General features: G+C 43.8%; 2 protein-coding genes and 1 long non-coding RNA gene across 27 annotated transcripts; 1 reads left to right on the forward strand and 2 right to left on the reverse strand.

The window, feature by feature from the left end:
• Nucleotides 1–441: 441 nt before the first annotated feature.
• LOC120647431 lies at nucleotides 442–4,609 on the reverse strand. Of its 25 annotated transcripts, none has more exons than XR_005664794.1 (7): nucleotides 3,518–4,593; nucleotides 3,304–3,384; nucleotides 2,859–2,901; nucleotides 2,595–2,688; nucleotides 2,118–2,181; nucleotides 1,835–1,910; nucleotides 442–1,293 (listed from the first exon to the last, which is right to left on the reverse strand). XR_005664794.1 is itself a non-coding variant. In XM_039924223.1 (7 exons), exons 1-7 carry the CDS (start codon nucleotides 3,799–3,801, stop codon nucleotides 761–763), a joined length of 630 nt encoding a protein of 209 aa, XP_039780157.1. In that variant the 5' UTR covers nucleotides 3,802–4,572; the 3' UTR covers nucleotides 442–760. The 25 variants fall into 25 exon arrangements, 5 of the variants coding, with proteins under 5 accessions (XP_039780157.1, XP_039780154.1, XP_039780155.1 ...); XR_005664793.1 differs by lacking the exon at nucleotides 2,118–2,181 and having other exon boundaries at nucleotides 442–769; nucleotides 919–1,293; nucleotides 3,518–4,553; XR_005664792.1 differs by lacking the exon at nucleotides 2,118–2,181 and having other exon boundaries at nucleotides 442–773; nucleotides 919–1,293; nucleotides 3,518–4,553.
• Nucleotides 4,610–5,226: 617 nt separating this feature from the next.
• LOC120647432 lies at nucleotides 5,227–8,749 on the reverse strand. Its single transcript, XR_005664811.1, has 3 exons — nucleotides 8,169–8,749; nucleotides 6,402–6,518; nucleotides 5,227–5,269 (listed from the first exon to the last, which is right to left on the reverse strand). It is a non-coding gene; the product is annotated as an uncharacterized LOC120647432 (long non-coding RNA).
• A 2,691-nt stretch (nucleotides 8,750–11,440) lies between these two features.
• Nucleotides 11,441–17,896, forward strand: LOC120647430 (epidermal growth factor receptor substrate 15-like). The gene is made up of 13 exons (XM_039924218.1): nucleotides 11,441–11,764; nucleotides 11,894–13,127; nucleotides 13,322–13,540; nucleotides 13,643–13,863; nucleotides 14,652–14,723; nucleotides 14,825–14,896; nucleotides 15,131–15,229; nucleotides 15,388–15,459; nucleotides 15,524–15,638; nucleotides 15,817–15,885; nucleotides 16,464–16,770; nucleotides 16,895–17,006; nucleotides 17,090–17,896. The coding sequence occupies exons 1-13, from the start codon at nucleotides 11,636–11,638 to the stop codon at nucleotides 17,507–17,509; spliced, it is 3,141 nt and encodes a 1,046-aa protein (XP_039780152.1). The 5' UTR covers nucleotides 11,441–11,635; the 3' UTR covers nucleotides 17,510–17,896.
• Nucleotides 17,897–18,104: the final 208 nt, after the last annotated feature.

An 18,104-nucleotide genomic window follows, 5' to 3' on the forward strand; every position in this document is an offset into this window, starting at 1 on the left:
ACTTTTCTTCAATCTAGAAAAAATATTATGCATTTGTTCAATCAACATAAATAACAATGCCATATAGTTTCTCTGATCATATTATTGAATCAAAGTTTAAACTCGGGTTCTAAGTGCACTTCAAGATAATAGTGCAAGATTTAGTTTTTCCTTCCTACCCCATTATTACTAACTTTAGTGTTGGCAATCCATCGAACACATTAGCAGCATGGCATGGCAGAAGGACTGCAACGCATCCCAAGGACTGCAATGCATCGACAGCACTGTGTAGTTTGTAGTACCATGCTCGCAAGTGAGGCACCCTAGTCCCTAGTCTGAACTAACAATGTCCCTTCTTATTAGGATATACTAGAACATTCGGCGCGCATTGCGCGCCCTACCATATAAACAAACGGAAAGAAGTAAATATTAGACGATGAAAGCAACGGAACTACAGATGAATGACACAGTGAAAGCCTAACAATAGGAATGGATTTGTATTTTAACAAAGATAGGAGCTTACACATGAAAGGGCATTATGTAACTGATACCGTAAATCACTTACTAATACAAGGTCGATAATTTTACTGTAAGCAGCATAAGTTCATGCACAAGCAATTACAGGTTATCTTAACTATGCCTTCAACTCATCTCGGGAAAAAACTATGCCTTGAACAATACATAAACCACAACAGTAACGCAACAGTGTGGTGTAGCTGAATAATCCATAAAAAATTATTGAGTCGGCATGAATCTCAGCTCCAATTCTCCATTCTTGTGACTAAGCATCCTTCCTTCCATTATAAAAGGGAGCCATCAGAAACATGACTATTTAGTACCGAAATAAGGACTACTAAATAATTTTTTATTCAGACTTAGGTTCTGACAATAACCTATCTGATGCTGATAAGAAAAAGAGCTTGTGCATGGGAGGCCAACCTCTTCCTTGCTCTTCTGTGGCTTGGTCGTAGAGGAAAAAATAACTTATGGAAAACATTTTTATAATAATAAGAGCATATCTGCCAGAGTAATGCTTCTGTCAAGGGAATGGATATGGGAAGTTTTAATACTTCTATTTGTCAACCAGCTTAGTTTAGGACCACTTCTCTAATTTCATTCTGATAATACTATACTATCTAAACTTCAGCATTCTGAATAATGAAGTTGCAGGTAACTACATTAGTCTACTGCTCATATCCGTAGTCTACAATGCAAGTGAAAGTAAGAATTTTGTATACACCTGAGCAATGATAATTAGGCCTCCCAGAAGCTAACCTTGGTGGCTTGATGCAGGTACCGATAAAATTAGAAAACCTGCATAGGTCCAAAAGTCAATGTGTAGTCACAAACCCAGCAGTAAAATGCATGAGATCACATTATGGGCAGTCTGCACACTCTCCTAATATGTTTTTGAAATCTAAAAAATGATAGGCAATTAATAATGATAAAATAAGTCTTGTTGCAGGTTGTATTCAATCCAAACAGAGACTATTTTTGCAAGCAGCATTCAAGGCAAACGGAGAGAATATCTTGGGATCTCAACCATACCAAGCCTCTTAAACCTGATGGATAGCCTTCTCGACTTCTTTCCACAATCAAAAGTAAACATAACTACATCAGGATTAACAATTTTTGAAGTAAAAAAAGTTTAGCACGCTCAAAAAAAAACTAACCATAGCATAGCAGTAGGAAGCCCAATTAGTAAAAGGTCTGCATTAATGTGGTAGCATGGGGAAAAACAGACTGAACTAAAAAAGCAATGTCTACCACTCTACCTTATGTCCTTATCACATAAATGTACAATACTTGCACCAAAAAAAATAAAAGGTCATGTATTAGATGGAGAAAGACATACCTTAAATCACTGGCAAGTTCATTAGTATGCAATATGTTCGAAAGCTTTGACTGCCCATATATTCCTCCAAATCTACCTGCAGACCATGAGGTTTGGATATCAATAGTCAATAAAATTCTTTCTTGCAAACTAATGCTTCGGCTCATTAAGATTATTATCTATTCCTAGTTTGGGTGTTGAACTTATTATCAAGCATACTAAATTCAAGATCATGAGGAAAGTAGACGCCCTTTTAATGGAAGAGAATTACCAAGCACAGACCAAAAGGCAGCAACAATATTACCTTGGGAAATTACACTGCTTTATTGGATTAAAACAAAATGAAGCACATGCAAGCAGTAGATGGCCTGCTGGGTAAAGAAATTACACTAAGGCTAATATACACAATGAATAAAAATTCAGATGACATTAGGACAAAAGAAACATTTCACACCAATAAAAGAAAAATAACCGGCGCACAGGAAGGCTGGCAGCCATTTCCTTTAAACTTGTGACTAACCCATTTTGACAACAAATAAGTTTTCAGTGGCCTATCCAAAATTAAGAAACTTCTTATATGATAGAACTTCAGTGGAAAAAGAGGAGGTTGAGCAAGCAAGCAGTGGAGAGCTGTTTCCCAGATCACGTCGTCATGATACCTTGCTGCTGATTTCTGAACGCAAACATGACATAGCCTCACAGGATGGTGATAGAAATAAGAAAATATTGGATCCGGCTGATTATATCAGTAATGAATCAGAGGGGTGGAAGTCTCACTCACCAATTCTGTACCTCTTGCTCTGAGGATTCGCTGACTTCTCCGGAGATTTTGGGGCAACGGGTGTTCTCCTCCACAAAACGTAAGGGGTGTTCTCCTGCACAAAATATTTTCTACTACAGTTAAAACCTTGTTTTATTTCTATAGATGATTGATGATTCAGTAAGAAAAAAAGGGGCAATTGCATATACCTCTGGTCTTACCTCTAGAACTGGTGCATAGTGTTTCAATTATATAGATGATTGATGATTTAGTAAGAACACATACCTCTGGTCTTGCCTCTAGAACTGGTGCAGAGTAATACATCCTCCTATTATCTCAGTATAGACAGAACAATAGTTCAGGTTAGCAAAACAACCCAAATAGAAAATCTCCCTGCTAAATGTAGAGAAATTTGCAAAAATGGGACTGCAAACATTGGCCTTTGCAGTTTTGCCATTGGCCCCACATTTCATAGGCACAGATGGTCCCACCGTGTCATTCATTGGGAGTGGCAAATTCACGAGTGTTCAATGTTTGCAGTCCTAATATTGCAATTTTTTCGCTAAATGTATGGAGAACCTGGAACATTTTGTACTAATAACAGTAGCTTATTAAAGTAGCTTATTTTAATTCTATACACAATTGATGATTCAGTAAGACAAAAAGGACAGGTTCACAAACCTACTGGTACAGTGTACGAAACTAAAGGAAGGAGGAAGGGGAGCACTACCTTAATTCACGCAAGGATCTGGTTAAGCTGATTGGCACGAGCAGTTCTTCCTTCGTCAGCAAAGCAGCGCGGCCATCTTTCCTATCCTGATCAGCGAGGAGGCGTGGAGATTAGAACCATCAAATCTGGAGGGGAGGGGCTGGCAGGCCGCTGCCCCGTCGCTGCACCAGCGCCAGCGGAGGAGGGGGCGAGGGAGAGAAGGGGGCACCCGCACCGGAAGACAAGGTGGGTGTGCCACGCCGGCCCTGCAGCCGCGGCCCTCGCCGGATCCGGAGGGAGGAGCCGCCGCTCCACGAGGCACCCCCTTGCCGGATCCCGGAGGGGACCCCCTTGCCGGATCCCGGAGGGGAGGAGCCGCTGCTCCACGAGGCAGCCCGGCCGGGCGCCGGATCCCAGAGGGGAGGAGCGCTGCGGTGAGGGGGGCTGTCCTACCCGCCCAAGCACCGGCATCGGTCGGGCCGCGCTGCCGGATCTGGATCCTCCACCCCCCCCGGTCATCCTCCAAGCCACGCCCCACCGCCAGATCCGGATCTTGCAGGAGCGGGCGGCGGCGGTGAACAGCAGGAGGAGCGGCGGCTGGGAGGGACGATGGAGGCAGGCGGAGAGGGAGAAGGGGAGGGGAGGCGGCGGCGCGGACGCAGAGAGCAGAGAGGGAAAGAGAGGGCGGAGGTGGGGAGCAGGAGAGGGGAGCCGGGAGGAGAGCGAGGAGGTTCGGTCGTTCGGGACTGCGGGAGGGCGTTTTCGCAAAGGTGCATCTCGAGGGTGTTTATAAAATTAAGTTTTTCAAGGAGGATCTACATGAACAATATTAGAACATGATTTCTGAACATTTTGGATGTGTTGCACTGAGTTGTGATTTATAGAAAAGTGGAGGATATTTTTGCAAAATAACCAGAACGCGCGCAGGACGGCACGCATACACTTTTGCGCGGCGGATGCGGAGAGACGAGCTCTGAGGGTAGGTTTTAACCATTCCGATTTATGTCAGCCCATAAGAAAGCGACGACTGAAGTTCTTTTTAAAAACTTGCTACAGTATCCGTCACATCAAATCTTTAGACACATACATGAAACATTAAATGCAGTTAAAAATATAACTAACCGATCTCTTTTACAATACTTGGAAATACTTCCAAATACTTCCCAATACCTCGTAACGCCTATGCAAAATAGTTTTTTTGCTGATTTTATTATTCCAAAGGCAGTATGGTCATCCTCGCGCTCCACGAGCCCATCACCGGCACCGGCGCCGCGGAGGCGAGCGCGGCATTGCCGGACGCCCGGGACCACGACCACAAGCGCCCGCTGCCGCCGGGGACTCCGACGAGGGCCTCGCCCAGAAGCAGCTGGCCGTGTTCGACCCGTTCCCGCTGGTCGTGGCCGACTTCGGCTTCGACCTAGGCACGGCCGGCGTGGCGGCATTGTACTGCGGCCCGTACGACAACGGCGTCGGCAAGGCGTCCCCGGACGCCGGTGGGTTCGTCGCCGACTACAGAAGCGTGCTCGACGTGTCGGAGAACCTGGGGTACGGGGAGAGCTCCAGCAACAGCAGCAACAGGACTTGCACCGAGATGTGCAGCGCGGTGCTGTGACAAAACCGCCAAGTTAAAAGGCTTAATTAAGCGTAATGACCATCATTTGAACGCATCAGGCGCATTAGCTTAATTAAGTATAACTTGACAGCCTGTTTCCAACCCACAGGCCGATCGAAACACACCAGAAGTCTCGCGCGACGGCGAGCACAGACGGTACCAACATAATATATTTTCACAAAATAGATAATAACATAAATATTTACAAAACAACTTTAAATTTAGAATTTACATAAAATAAATGACAGCAGCGGAAGAGAATATGATCTGAGAGAAGGAAATTTGATTGAGAACCAATAAAACAAAACGATAACTATGAACACGTGAGGACGTCACATCGAGCCCACTGATGCGAATCCTGGTTAGCTTTTATACCTGAAATAGGGTAAACAACAAACCCTGAGTATACTAATACTCAGCAAGACTTACCCGACCAGTGGATATAACTTAGCCCACATATCTAGACATGCAAGGCATTTGGCTGGTGGTTTATTTTGCAGAAAAAGCAACTAAGGTAATTCATTACTTTCATTATTTTAGCTCCAGGTTCTATATAAATTAACTCTCATCTAATATTTGCATAGACCTACTTTAGCAATCATGGTGATGCAAGCAAAATAATTCAATGAGATCAATATTTTATATAAACATACCTAACTCACATTCTACATTTTTGCTACGGGGTGACAAAGAGACCAAGGCCCTCATAACCGCGAGACACGGCGAATCGATCCGATTTAACCTTGCAAGGTGGACCTAACCAACACGGCACGTATTTGCCCCGTCGGACAATACAAACCAACCATTCCCCTCCCCGCCTCGAACTACAGAACCTCCCCACCTACATATAGTCAGCCGGGCTCAACGTGAGACCACCAAAAGTAAACATATGCATCCCGATTCTCCGCGACTACCCGACTCGCCCTAAGGGGTGGTGATGAAGTTCTGTACTTTCGAAACAAGGCAGTACTCGGCTTACCGGTTTCGACTACCTCCTACTCCCGGCATGCGGTTAGTACAATTCAATCCCCGATCAGCACTGCCACAACGACCGGTCCTTGATCGACACAGGCGGGGCTAAGACAACCAGGAACCCTGTCCTGCTGCCATACCTAAACATCATCATTCCCCCGTCCGGTCTCAAATTTCCATTCATTCCATATTGCATTCCATATCTCATATATTGGAATATAAAGATAACTATAAATCTCGCGAGTAACCGGAAATTACTCGACTTTTGCCCTATAGCTCGCGAGTGACAGGAAGTCACTCGACTTCTATCGAGAAGTATTAAGCATAGCATTTCTATCGTCCTATACATGCTAGTATAATTCAGGGAAACCTAGGAATCATGCAACTAGGGTTCCAATCAACTCCTGAAACGTAATGCACCAGTACTAAATACATATATAGGTGTCATAATTTCAAATAATAGGATGTGCACCGGGGCTTGCCTGGGATTAACACTGAGTCAGTGTTAGTTAGATGATACTCGCTTGGCAAGTACCTTCCTTGGGATCATGTACATCGGGATCCATCCATCCATCTTCTAGACGTGTCCACCATTCACCGTCTTCTGGCTCGGCTTCAATGTCACATCCCTCACGTGGTTCATCTATCATATCTAAATGAAATGCAGCAATGCATATGTATGAATGCACAGTTCTGAGTTGCTCAACAATATAGATGCTATTATTCTTCCTTTACGATAAAGTTGTAGTCTAACAAGTAGCAAACAATCATATCACATGGGCAATCGTTTATAGAGTAGTTAACTACATTTCTAACTACCCATGGCATCATGATCAATCAGCACAAAAGAAGTTCACTAACTGCACAAACAAGCAGTAGTTGATTCCTATAACATGTAGGTCTTGGCTTACTAATAATTAAATAACTCAATACGTAAACAACAACAATTTCAGCAATAATTATTCTAAATAGAATGTACAAAGAGCAATCTACTCTGTAAAAATCATGTCATTTCATGCATCAATTTAATCCGAACAATTCATTCATTCAGACAACTCCTAGAACAAGATTGAATTATACAGGTCAGACCAGAGCAAAACAGAAGCTGAAAATTTAACAGGAGGTCGACACAGGGATGAATTAGCTACTGTGAATTTTTCATAATTTTATTTACACATAATTAATTCTGAGAAAATAAACAAAACAGACATCAATCTAAAAAGATTCATTTTTAACTTCTGTTCTAGTCATGAACTGATGCTCAAACTTCATGGACAAGCTAATCTATTCAAAAAGAACACTCAGAAATATTTTCATGATTTAAAAACAATATAAATTATTTCTCATAATTAAAGCCTACTAAACAAGAATTAAATAAAAGAATTAGCTACACAAATCTGTAATTAACGAAATTTGGACAGTGGTGTTCATATAGTATTGGAAATACACAGAAAAAGTTTCATACATATATCTAAATCAGAACATCTAGAAATAAAAGAATATATTACTCTACTAGATCTAGCCAAGACTAGGGTTTCATCTAGTTAAAAGTATTAACTGGTGCTCAAATTTTTACACAAAGCTAAGCATGGCATCAAGTAGCTACCCACCAAACATAACCCATATATAGTGAGTAGAACTCCTAGAATAATTATAACCTATGTAATCTTATTTTTTTCCTAGAATAAAATACAGACAGAAAATAAATATGTGTATGTAATAAAAGTTGTAGATCTTGTTGCAAGGATTCCAGAACATTTGGATTTGCATTTTTCTGATTTTTATACTATTTTATATGGAATTTACAAGTTTGTTGTTTTTGAAAACAAAAAGAAAAAGAAAAGGAAATCTTGCATCTAGACCCCTGGACTTCTATTTCTTCTCAGCATGGGTCCTTGGCGGACGGGACAGTACAGGGGAGGTTCGGGCGGCCGTTTTCCGGCGAGGTTCGGCCCCGGCGGCGAGGGGGGAGTTGGGGAAAAGGTTGAGGGGGCTCGTGCGCACCTGTGGGTGGTGGTTTGGGGGCTCGGGGTGGTCTGTAGGGGTGGCGCCACGGCGAGCGGCGGGCCGGCGGCGAACTGAGCCGCGGCGGCGGCGTTCTGGCGAGGTGTGGAGAGGGCGGCCGGGCTGGGAAGGTTCAGCAGGGCCGGGCGGAGTGGAGGCGCTCGGCGGCACGGCCCAGAGGCGCGTGAGCGCGGCTCGCGGCGAGCAGCAGCTTGTCGACGACGGCATGGCTCGGGAACGAGCGCGGAAACTCATGGAACGCGATGGAACGAGGAGAGCATGAGCTTCGGGGGCTCACCTAGAGTCGATTTGAGCCGTCAAGTGAAGAAAATGATGACCGGACGAGGGAGTTCGACGTCGAGGTGGAGCTCGGGCGGAAAAAGGGGCCGACGGCTCTGTTCCACCTCGATTCCCGGCGATGGAGGGCTGGAGCTTGGCAAGGACGAGTCGGGGAGGAAGCTACGGTGATGAAGGAGCTTTGGTTGCGGTCGATTTGAGGGAGATGGTCCGGAGGCGCAGATCGATGGAAGGGGCGAATGCTCTGTTCTTGGTTTCTGGAGGTTGAAGAAGAGCTGAGTGAGAGAGTGAGAGGAATGAGAGGAAGCGCAGGAGAGAAGGAATGGCAGGTGGCGAGGTCGGAAGGAGAGCGTGAAGGACTTGACGACGTCGCTGGCGGCCGGGCAACGCGGCAAGCTTCGCTGATGGCCAGCGCACGGTGTTAGCGGGCGGCGTTCGTGGCGAACTTGGACACGGCGACGATGCACGGGAGAGAGAGAGAGCAGGGAACACGTGGCTTGATATTTCTGACTCCATTTGAATTTTCAAATTGTGTTTAGCACTCCTAATTGAGGGGTGTTACAGGTGCTCGACAGCGAGGTGCTGCACTGGGCCTCCGCCGCGCAGCCGGAGCCGTACACGGAGTTGGAGCAGCAGTAGCACAGCAGACGGCTGGGAGCAGGCGGTGGACGACGACGACACGCTGGACCACAAGTTCTTGCTGCCTGTGGCCAAGAGCAGAGCCTGAGCTGGAGCAGCAGCAGCACAGCGGGCGGCGGAGAGCAGGCGGTGGACGACGACGACGCGCTGGACCACAAGTTCTTGCTGCCCTGCGGCCAAGAGCCGAACCTGGCGCATTTCGACTTCAACTTGGAATACTTCTGATCCTTTCTCTCTTTTTTTTCGGTTTGCTCTTCATTCTCATTTGCCTCACTGAACTATCGATCCACAAATTAGCATATTATGATTATAAATTTACCCTTTTACCTTTGATTAAAAAATAACTACAGAAAAAATTATCATGAATTTCTATTTTTTTAACTTTGAAGACACTGCGAGGCGTGGGGAGGCGTTTCGGCACATATGGACCCACCGTCCATAGACATGTCTAACGTCTCTCAACGCCTCCTTATTAATGTCTCTCAACGCCTTTTCTCATATTAGGCCCACGAATCATAGACACATGAAACGCCTCCCGATGCCTCCTCAAGAATTGTAAAACTAATAGTTTAACTTATTAGGACGAGACGAATTTTTTAAACTTAATTAATTCATAATGTAATATTAATTATTAAATAATAACGAAATATGGTACACGCCCAAACCCAAACTTTTCACCAACTAAATACAAAGACAAAGCCACAAAGGCGCCAAAGTCCAAGGGGATGCTCGGCTCCATGGACCATGACTTTTGGGACTGACATACAATTTGCAACTTTGCAATTAATCTTCTCCTTGGACCGTCAGAAATGGTCATAATCCAAACAATATTATGATTCTTCTACTACCTCATTTGTTTTTATTAAAATTGCTTCTGTCCCTGTTGTTGTAATTTTTACTGGTTTCTTCTATCATTGTTCTTTTTCATGAAGTACACTAATAAACACAATAAATTACACGGATGCTCAGAGAGGCCTGCTACTACATTTTTTCAGAGTATTGATGTTCATGAATACAACTAAAATGTTATTTCTTAAAACATTTAACTTCTATGTTGTTTTGATTATAATGAAAATGGACTCAAGAAACCACTCACTTTACCGGTATCTCAATTTAGATTATAACATACAAATCTAAAAAATTGGTCCATTGCAAGAAGGGCGCCGCAAAGCGTGCCAGTATTTCTAGTGACTAGCTAAATCTCTTCTTATAATCGCTATCTCTATATTTTTAAAGCAAGCAATGATTTTTTGTCCATCAATTAGAATTCTAATTGGAACCCGAACAAATTAATCAAAATCCGAATAAATCAATCCGATTCCCAATCAAAATGCAGAGCATCAATACATCGTGCGCCATGGAGTAAAAATAAAAAAAATTGATGGTCTCATATATACAAGTCTAGATAAAATTTATAGAGTAATATCCATGAATAGTCATTATACTTGTAAAGTCGTTTAACTCTATCAGTATGGTCATTATCTAAGTAGACGTGGCATCTGTTAGACCTGGGGCAGCGGGACTGCTCACAGACGTAGAATATTCTACAGTAAGGAATAGCGCATGGATGCACCTTACCATACTGTAACTATTTATACAGAAGTATGACTAGTTGATGTATAAGGAAACTTCCCAACCATAACAGAGAAGGACTCTGCTAGTACTCGGCTAAGACTTTTCATGTAACCCTGTCCCCCTTAAACTTTATAAAGGCGGGCAGGGATCTCTCCAAAATATACAATCATCTCAGGCAATACAACCAACACACTGGATGTAGGGTATTGCGTTCCGGCGACCCAAGCCTCCCAAATCTTTGTGTTCCTTGCACCGTCGCATTTTGATCTCAGCGAATCCCTGCCTACAATCCTCCTCGGGGTATCCCTCAGAGAGTTTGGTGGCTAAACACCGACAACATCCAATGTAGAGTTTTTTTTTGCTGCAAATTACTCCCTCCCATTTGAGTTAAACTTGCAAAAAAAGTAGAGGTTAAACCTGTTAATTTTGGCTGACAAGGGATGCAGAGTGAAGCGATTCATCTTCGAGCTACAGTTTGAATAAATTTTTTTAGAAACAATAAGCTTCCGAGCTTTAGAAAATAATAAACTCGTACCTGCACAATTCAAATTTGTGTATGCACAAATTATTGAAGTGCTCTTGAATCGAGCTTAGCACCCCGTGGAATTGGATCATTGCGGCGGTGGCGCAGGTGAAACTAGTACTTGATTTAGATAGCAAGATCTATTATCAGGTTGATATTTACGTGTTTCAAATAATTCAAATAAGATGGAACAATTGGTAGAAAATAAAAGGCTGCACATTTTACGCCACATTATCCAAATACGTATGGCTATAGAGGTAATAATCATATTGACATTGTCAAATAACTTTAGTGGCCACGATTTGCTCTTTTCAAAATATGATGGCCAAATTAAAATACGCTAACAAATATAATGAATATCCATACATTTTACTCAAATTTATATTAGCCGTAGCAAAGATTGTCTTTAATGCGATAGTGCTGTTTAGCCCCCGTGAAAACACTGCCTAGCCCAAGTTTTGAAGAAAACGAGCCGTCGATCACAACGATTGATAGACCTTTTTATGGAAAAGCGGAAGACTCGAAGGGGACAATTGAGAAGTTTGCCCGCTCACCATCTCGACAACCGGAGATACCCAACCACTGCCCTCGCGACACACGACAGGGGGGGGAGAAGAGGCTCGTGCTCCTGCGCCCGCCGCGACACGCTCCCCACGAGATCTCCACCGCCCGCCGCGGCAGATCCACCCAGCCGCACTCCCACTGGCGTGGTCTCCCTCTTGATCCCGGAGATGGCGGGGATGGAGGCCTTCGAGGCCTACTTCCGCCGCGCGGATTTGAATCAGGACGGCCGCATCAGCGGCCAGGAGGCCGTCGCCTTCTTCCAGGGCGCCAATCTGCCGCAGCAAGTCCTCGCCCAGGTGTGTCCCCAAAACCCTCCCTCCAATCCGCGCACTTCGAGCACCCAATTTTAGGTGTGATCTCCGCACATGATAGTAGATCCCGCCCCGCGAATTCGAATGAGTTGGAGTTTTTTCGGATCCGCGCAGGTATGGATGCACGCCGATCAGAACAAGACCGGCTTCCTCGGCCGCCCGGAGTTCTTCAACGCGCTGCGCCTCGTCACCGTGGCGCAGAGCGGGCGTCAGCTCACGCCCGACATAGTGCAGTCGGCGCTGTATGGTCCAGCCGCGGCTAGAATTCCAGCTCCGAAGATTGCCGCAGGACCGGCTCCTCCACAGATGGGTGCGGCGGGGGCTGCTAGGCCCCAGGGGAGTGCTGCTTTGATGACTCCAGGGCAGGTTGGAGTGGCTGCTGCCACACCAAGGCCCCAGGGGAGTGGCGTCATCCCGACTTCTGCTCAAGTGAGCATGCCGCAGGTGAACCCTGGAGCTGCTTCCAGACCCCAAGGGGCCAATTCTATGATGCCAGCTGCAAGTCAGGGTGGTGCTCTGCAGGCAACCCAATTTGCTGGACCAAGGGCAATGCAATCGCAGCCTTCGACCATGGGATTTAATCAACAACCCCCTTCAAGTACTGGTTTCATGCGGCCACCACAGGCAGGAGTTCCATCATCATCACTTCAAGCTCAAGCGCCTGGATCCAATCAAGGTCCACTGGGTGGAGGCGGCATGGGAGGATCTGTCGGTTGGCAAGGTAGTAATGTTGCCTCGGCGGGAGGCATTCCACAAGCTACACCAGGAGCTGCTCCTTCACAGGTGACACGAGGTGGATTTGGCCTAGGATTGCCTGGCACAATGAGCGGCATGGCTGCTGGACAGCAGGTACAAGCAATGTCCTCATCGCCATTGCCTTCGCAGAGCAACATTGCTGTTTCGCCTCAGGATTCAAAAGCCTTGGTATTGTCTGGAAATGGCCCTGCCAGTAGCTCAGGATCAAGCACAGACATATTCTCTGCTCTTACACAGCCAAAACCAAGCGTATCTGCACCTGCACCCCTGACAAGCACGATTCCCAGCTCATCCAGTTTTGTGTCCACACCAACTGGCTCTCAGAACCTGACTAATCTTGGACAGCTTGGTTCTTTGCATGGTAACAGCCAACCACAACAGACTCAGCCTATCACAAAGCCAAACCTTCCTGCTCCAGCTGCACCTGTTGTTTCTGCTGGGGTTTCTAATTCAGCTTCCCAGTGGCCAAAAATTAGTCAATCTGACATCCAGAAGTACATGAAAGTCTTTGGGGATGTTGATAGGGATAGAGACGGCAAAATAACTGGTGCAGAAGCTCGCACTCTGTTCCTCAGTTGGAGGCTTCCAAGAGGTGGGATATCATCACCAACTTTCCACTGCCCTAATTCTTTACTTGTTGATTAATTGTTTTATTTCAAATTTAGTTTTGGTCAATGTTGTCATACTGTTAATATTGCTGGTTCTTTCACCTTTTTTTGTTGATGTAGTTCTTTCTTATACCATAGATATTAGCTAATGCAAGTTTTAATCTTTTAACTAATTCAGAGGTCCTGAAGCAAGTGTGGGATTTGTCTGACCAAGATAATGATGGCATGCTTTCTCTGAGAGAGTTTTGCATTGCTCTTTATTTAATGGAGAGGCACCGAGCTGGAACTCCTCTGCCCCCAGCACTTCCTGACTCTCTTAGGCATGATGAGACGTTGTTACGAGCCACAGGATTGCCTTCAACAGCATACAATGGCCCATCATGGCAACAGAATCAAGGTAATACTTGGCTTATCATCTGGCTCTCAGCTAGCATAACCATATTGCGAAACGGCATCCTGTGTTGGTCCGTTGCTTACTTGCTAGTTTATGCTGGGTCAGGATTACCACAAAGAGGCCCTGGAGTACCTGGTGTGCCTACCAGTGGTGTGCGGCCACCCTTGCCACAACATTTGCAATCACAGACTGATGGCACTAGCAGACCAGGGCAGCCAAGACCTCACATGCCTGGTATGGATAATCACATGGTAACTCAAGGAAGCAAAGATGAGAGAAGTGGAGTGAACTCAGCTGTGCAGGAGGCGGCATCTGCTCCTAAGAAGGTATGTGGACCATCCTTGTATCCTGAATTATCTGTGTTGATCAGCTTACAACTCCTGCTCCGCTTTTATCGGGCTGACTCTGTTGGTCAATTCAGTAAATTGATGCACCTTTAAGTTAGTTCAGATGTTCTAAATTGTTCATTAAAAGAGGTGCATACATCTTACTTTGGTAAGTGGGGTCAGATGTTGAAGTGTGAATCCATAAATGAACTGTTTTAATGCACTCCTGGGCTACGCCTGCTATACATTTGATCTTGTTTTTGGTACCAACACCTGTTATTTATGAGCTTAATGTCGTTAGGTGCATATTTAGTCTGTATCACTTTGCAGTTGTGTCACCCATAAGATTAGTTCATTACACAACCGTTTTTTTAGGGTAAAACAATACACAATCATTACACAACCATTTTTTTAGGGTAATTCATTACACAACCATTAAGGTGTGGTGATTTTGCCCAAAACAAATTTCCATTCTATGTGTATCAGGTTAATTATATATGCTCATACTCTTGCTCAGAATATGTTCTGGAGACTATTTCTTAGTATTTATTTTAGTTAGCTGTTCTTGGTAACCTTTTGCTCGTTGGCTCGTTGCCAAGCAACTCCCTCTCAAATGGCAGTAAGAGGTCTGAGTCGGTTCCCTCATTGCAATTATTTTCTCCATTCAACTTATTATTTTAATTCTGTACTGGCAGGTATTCCTTATGTGCTCGATGCATATAACGCTTTCCTCTTTTACTAATTTATACGTTTGAAACCATTTGCCTTCTCTTTTTTGCATTTTGAAGGTTGAAGTGGAGAAGCAGGTCCTGGATTCCAGAGAGAAACTGGAGTACTACCGCACAAAGATGCAGGAACTTGTAAGCACAGTTCCAGTTTGGGTTTAGTTAGATATTTGAACATTGGGATTAAAGGTTATCCTTTTAGCATTCTTTTAACTCCTTTATTCCTTATTTTTAAGGTCCTGTATAAAAGTCGATGCAACAATAGGCTGAATGAGATCACAGAAAGGGCGTCCTCTGATAAACGTGAGGTACAGGTCCCTGCTTATAGTTGCCCCTTTTGAGCTGTATTTAATCATAAGTTCTTGGAGGCAGACAAATTAGTAGTACATTGCATTGCTTCTTTGATGATGTGGACCAACATTGTAAAATGGAATTGCTCATTTGAGCCATTTTTCAATGCTAAATGCTTGGAGACAAAAAGGCATAGTTGAGCTTTTGTTTGTTTTCCAGCGAACTAACATATAGTGTTAATATTAATTTAGGTGGAATCATTGGCTAAGAAATACGAAGAGAAGTACAAGCAAGTGGCAGAGTTAGCTTCCAAACTGGCAGTTGAAGAAGCTGCATTTCGTGACGTTCAGGTATTTGCATTTCTGCCCCTTATAAAAATAAAAATTTCTCTTCATATATATTTTTTGTATTATCATTAGTCTCATTTGCATTCCATCCTCTTGATTTATCGTATCTTCTCTCTTGATGGATTTCTGTATCTTAAACTGGAGTATGTTAATTTTTTCAGGAGAGAAAAGTTGAGCTGCATGATGCGTTAGTTAAAATGGTACAGGGCGGAAGTGTTGATGGTTTGCTTCAGGTACGCTATAACTTTGCTAGGTACTTTTTTGTTGTATTTCTCAATAACACTGGTGCTTTCCTAGGTTCGAGCCGATCGAATCCAACATCAGTTAGAAGAGATGGAGAAAGCTCTTAGTGAACGTTGCAAGCACTTTGGACTCGAATTCAAGTCGTCCGCTACTGTTGAGCTTCCTTCTGGTATCTGATTTTCCATCTTCCCGTTTACTTATTTCATCATTCCTGAGTTTACTTCATGTTGTCTTTATAATGCCAGCGACTAGCGAGAAAACTGCATATCCTTGCATTGTTTTGCTCCCTGCAGTTTTCAGTTACATAAAGTTGCATATCTTTTGCTCACTTTGCCTTTATATGTTAGGTTGGGAACATGGGACGCAAGAGGGAACCATCGAGTGGGATGAAGACTGGGATAAATTTGAGGACGAAGGTTAAATTCTTCCATTTCATTCTGCTCTATGATTACTCAAGCGTCCGTGAAGTTTGCTTTCTTTTTGAAGCTGGCCATATTCTGTTTATACATCAGAGTATTCTGCATGCTGTGCACAGTTTTGCGATCCAGTGTCTACCATGCTGCTGCTTACAAATAGTTTGTGCCTTTACTAATGGGTGTTAGCATAAAATCCATACCTGTGAAAGATGTCATGTCTTCCACACCTGTAAACGATACCAGCAATGTCGTATCCTGAAATAAGCAACCAGTTGAAATACGCAACCACAACTGTTTCTAACCCTAATACATTGTGTAGTTATGATTTGTTAATGTCAGCTATGCGATAAAATTCATTTCCTACCATTTTCCTTGTTTGGGTTCATTTTCATCCGATACGTCAAATCAGTGCCTCTAGTGAACCTTCTGTGGCTAGGACATAGTTAGTGTTGTACATAGATTTTGATGACATGGGCTATTGTAAATTTGTGTCTTCTATTTGGGCAAGCTTTTTCCTTGATTTCCAATTTAGTCTTACTGTATTCCAGTATTTCTGATTGTATCATATGACATAGCAGGGTTTGGTATTGTTAAGGATAATGGTACGATACATGAAAACCCAGTTTCTGCTGAAAATACAAAAGTACCATCTCTTTGGGATGATGGGGATGATATGTCCCCTGTTGCATCTTCTAATGGTCATATCAAGGATGAAAAGCATTACAGTGGTGGAGACCGAGTGGCTGAGAGTGAGATAGGATATGATTTTGGTGATGATTCTGTGAGGAGCCCAGGTAGTGCTGGAAGGAGTGCCTCAGGAAGTCCATTTAAAACTTCCCGCTTTGGGATGCATGACTCATCTCCCAGCAAAAGAGAAAGCTACAGGTACTTGTTTCAATCTTTGGTCTACATGTTCCTAGCTGTTTCTGAAAAAGATGCTGAAGAGTGTTCAACATAAATGATATATGTGTCCCATATGTGAATAACATCAATTATTATTTTGGCACAGTGACCATGGTGGTTCTGAATCTGTTTTCGGAGACAAGTTTGCTGATGAAACTTCCTGGAACTTTGATGATCAAGATACTGACTCTGTTTGGGGTTCTACTGCTCTGAACACTGTATGCTATGCAGTTTCTTCTTCTTTTTGTATGTGGATGCATGTCTCTCCCTTGCCTGTTTCTGATGAACTGTCTTAATACAGGAGGCTGACCATCACGGTGGTGCACATAACTCTTTCTTTGGGTCTGAGGCAGGCTCCCCAAGTGGCGCTAGTGTATTTGGAAAGAAGAGAAGTTCGTTCTTTGATGATTCTGTCCCAAGTACACCTGCATACACCTCTGGATTCTCACCCAAATTCGGTGAAAGTCGCGATGATAGCTCCTCTTATAACTTCGGGAGGTTTGATTCCTTCAGATCCGAAGACACTGGATTCTTCCCTCAGGAAAGTCGGTTTTCCAGGTTTGACTCCATTAGCAGCTCCAAAGGAGAGACTGTGTCAGGATTTGATACAGGGAATAGCTCACGAAATTTTGGTCGGTTTGACTCTTTTGATGATGCCGATCCATTCGGTTCGAGTGAACCTTTTAAAGCCTCTGGAAGCCGGTCTCCCCCTAAGTTCTGATATGCTTTCTGCTCTGATGGGGACTGTATCTTGTGAGTTGATTTGTCAATACGAGGTTTGGATTCTTTGAGTGAACTCCGACATTTTGATGCCATCGATATTCATTTTGCTGGACATTTCACTATTTGCCTTGTGTACAATTTCCCAGCCCAACTCACGTACAAAGTGGATAGGTTTGGGTTATCTTTATTTTTTGTTCTGTAATAATTTTCTTTGTCTTGTAAATTACACCGAGAATGTCTTTGTTCATAGTCCATGTGTATTGGACAACTACTCGTGATAGCCTTTTATTTTTCTTCAGTATACTTATGTATACTATGGTATACCAATGTTGGCCCAAAACTTTGAGTAAGTTGGGAAAAGCTTCACCATTCTGTATAATCTCTATCATGACTAGTTTCTTCTACTCCTGACACCATTTTAGAATCAGTTTCGGTGTTGTTTTCCCTGGAGTCTGCCAATTGCAATCTAGCTCCTATGTGCTATGTTTTGGCTTTGAACCGCTGTTAGGATTTTAGAGTGTTAATGCTTGCAGCCAGCATCTGCACAGAAGTTCAAGAGTCATGACTATCAGGTTGCCATGCCCGTATTCATT

This window comes from Panicum virgatum, chromosome 9K (assembly GCF_016808335.1).
Source record: "Panicum virgatum strain AP13 chromosome 9K, P.virgatum_v5, whole genome shotgun sequence".
NCBI lineage: Eukaryota > Viridiplantae > Streptophyta > Magnoliopsida > Poales > Poaceae > Panicum > Panicum virgatum.

Excerpts from the sequence above, each read along its gene's own strand:
- LOC120647431 (XM_039924219.1), bottom strand. The coding sequence starts at position 3,801 with ATGACCGGGGGGGGTGGAGGATCCAGATCCGGCAGCGCGGCCCGACCG. Across the intron at positions 3,385-3,517 it reads CACACCCACCTTGTCTTCCG|GAAAGATGGCCGCGCTGCTT; the intron begins GTGCGGGTGCCC and ends TGATCAGGATAG. Across the intron at positions 774-1,219 it reads GCCTAATTATCATTGCTCAG|GAAGGATGCTTAGTCACAAG; the intron begins GTGTATACAAAA and ends TTATAATGGAAG.
- LOC120647430 (XM_039924218.1), top strand. The coding sequence starts at position 11,636 with ATGGCGGGGATGGAGGCCTTCGAGGCCTACTTCCGCCGCGCGGATTTG. Across the intron at positions 11,765-11,893 it reads CGCAGCAAGTCCTCGCCCAG|GTATGGATGCACGCCGATCA; the intron begins GTGTGTCCCCAA and ends GGATCCGCGCAG. Across the intron at positions 17,007-17,089 it reads GTTCTACTGCTCTGAACACT|GAGGCTGACCATCACGGTGG; the intron begins GTATGCTATGCA and ends GTCTTAATACAG.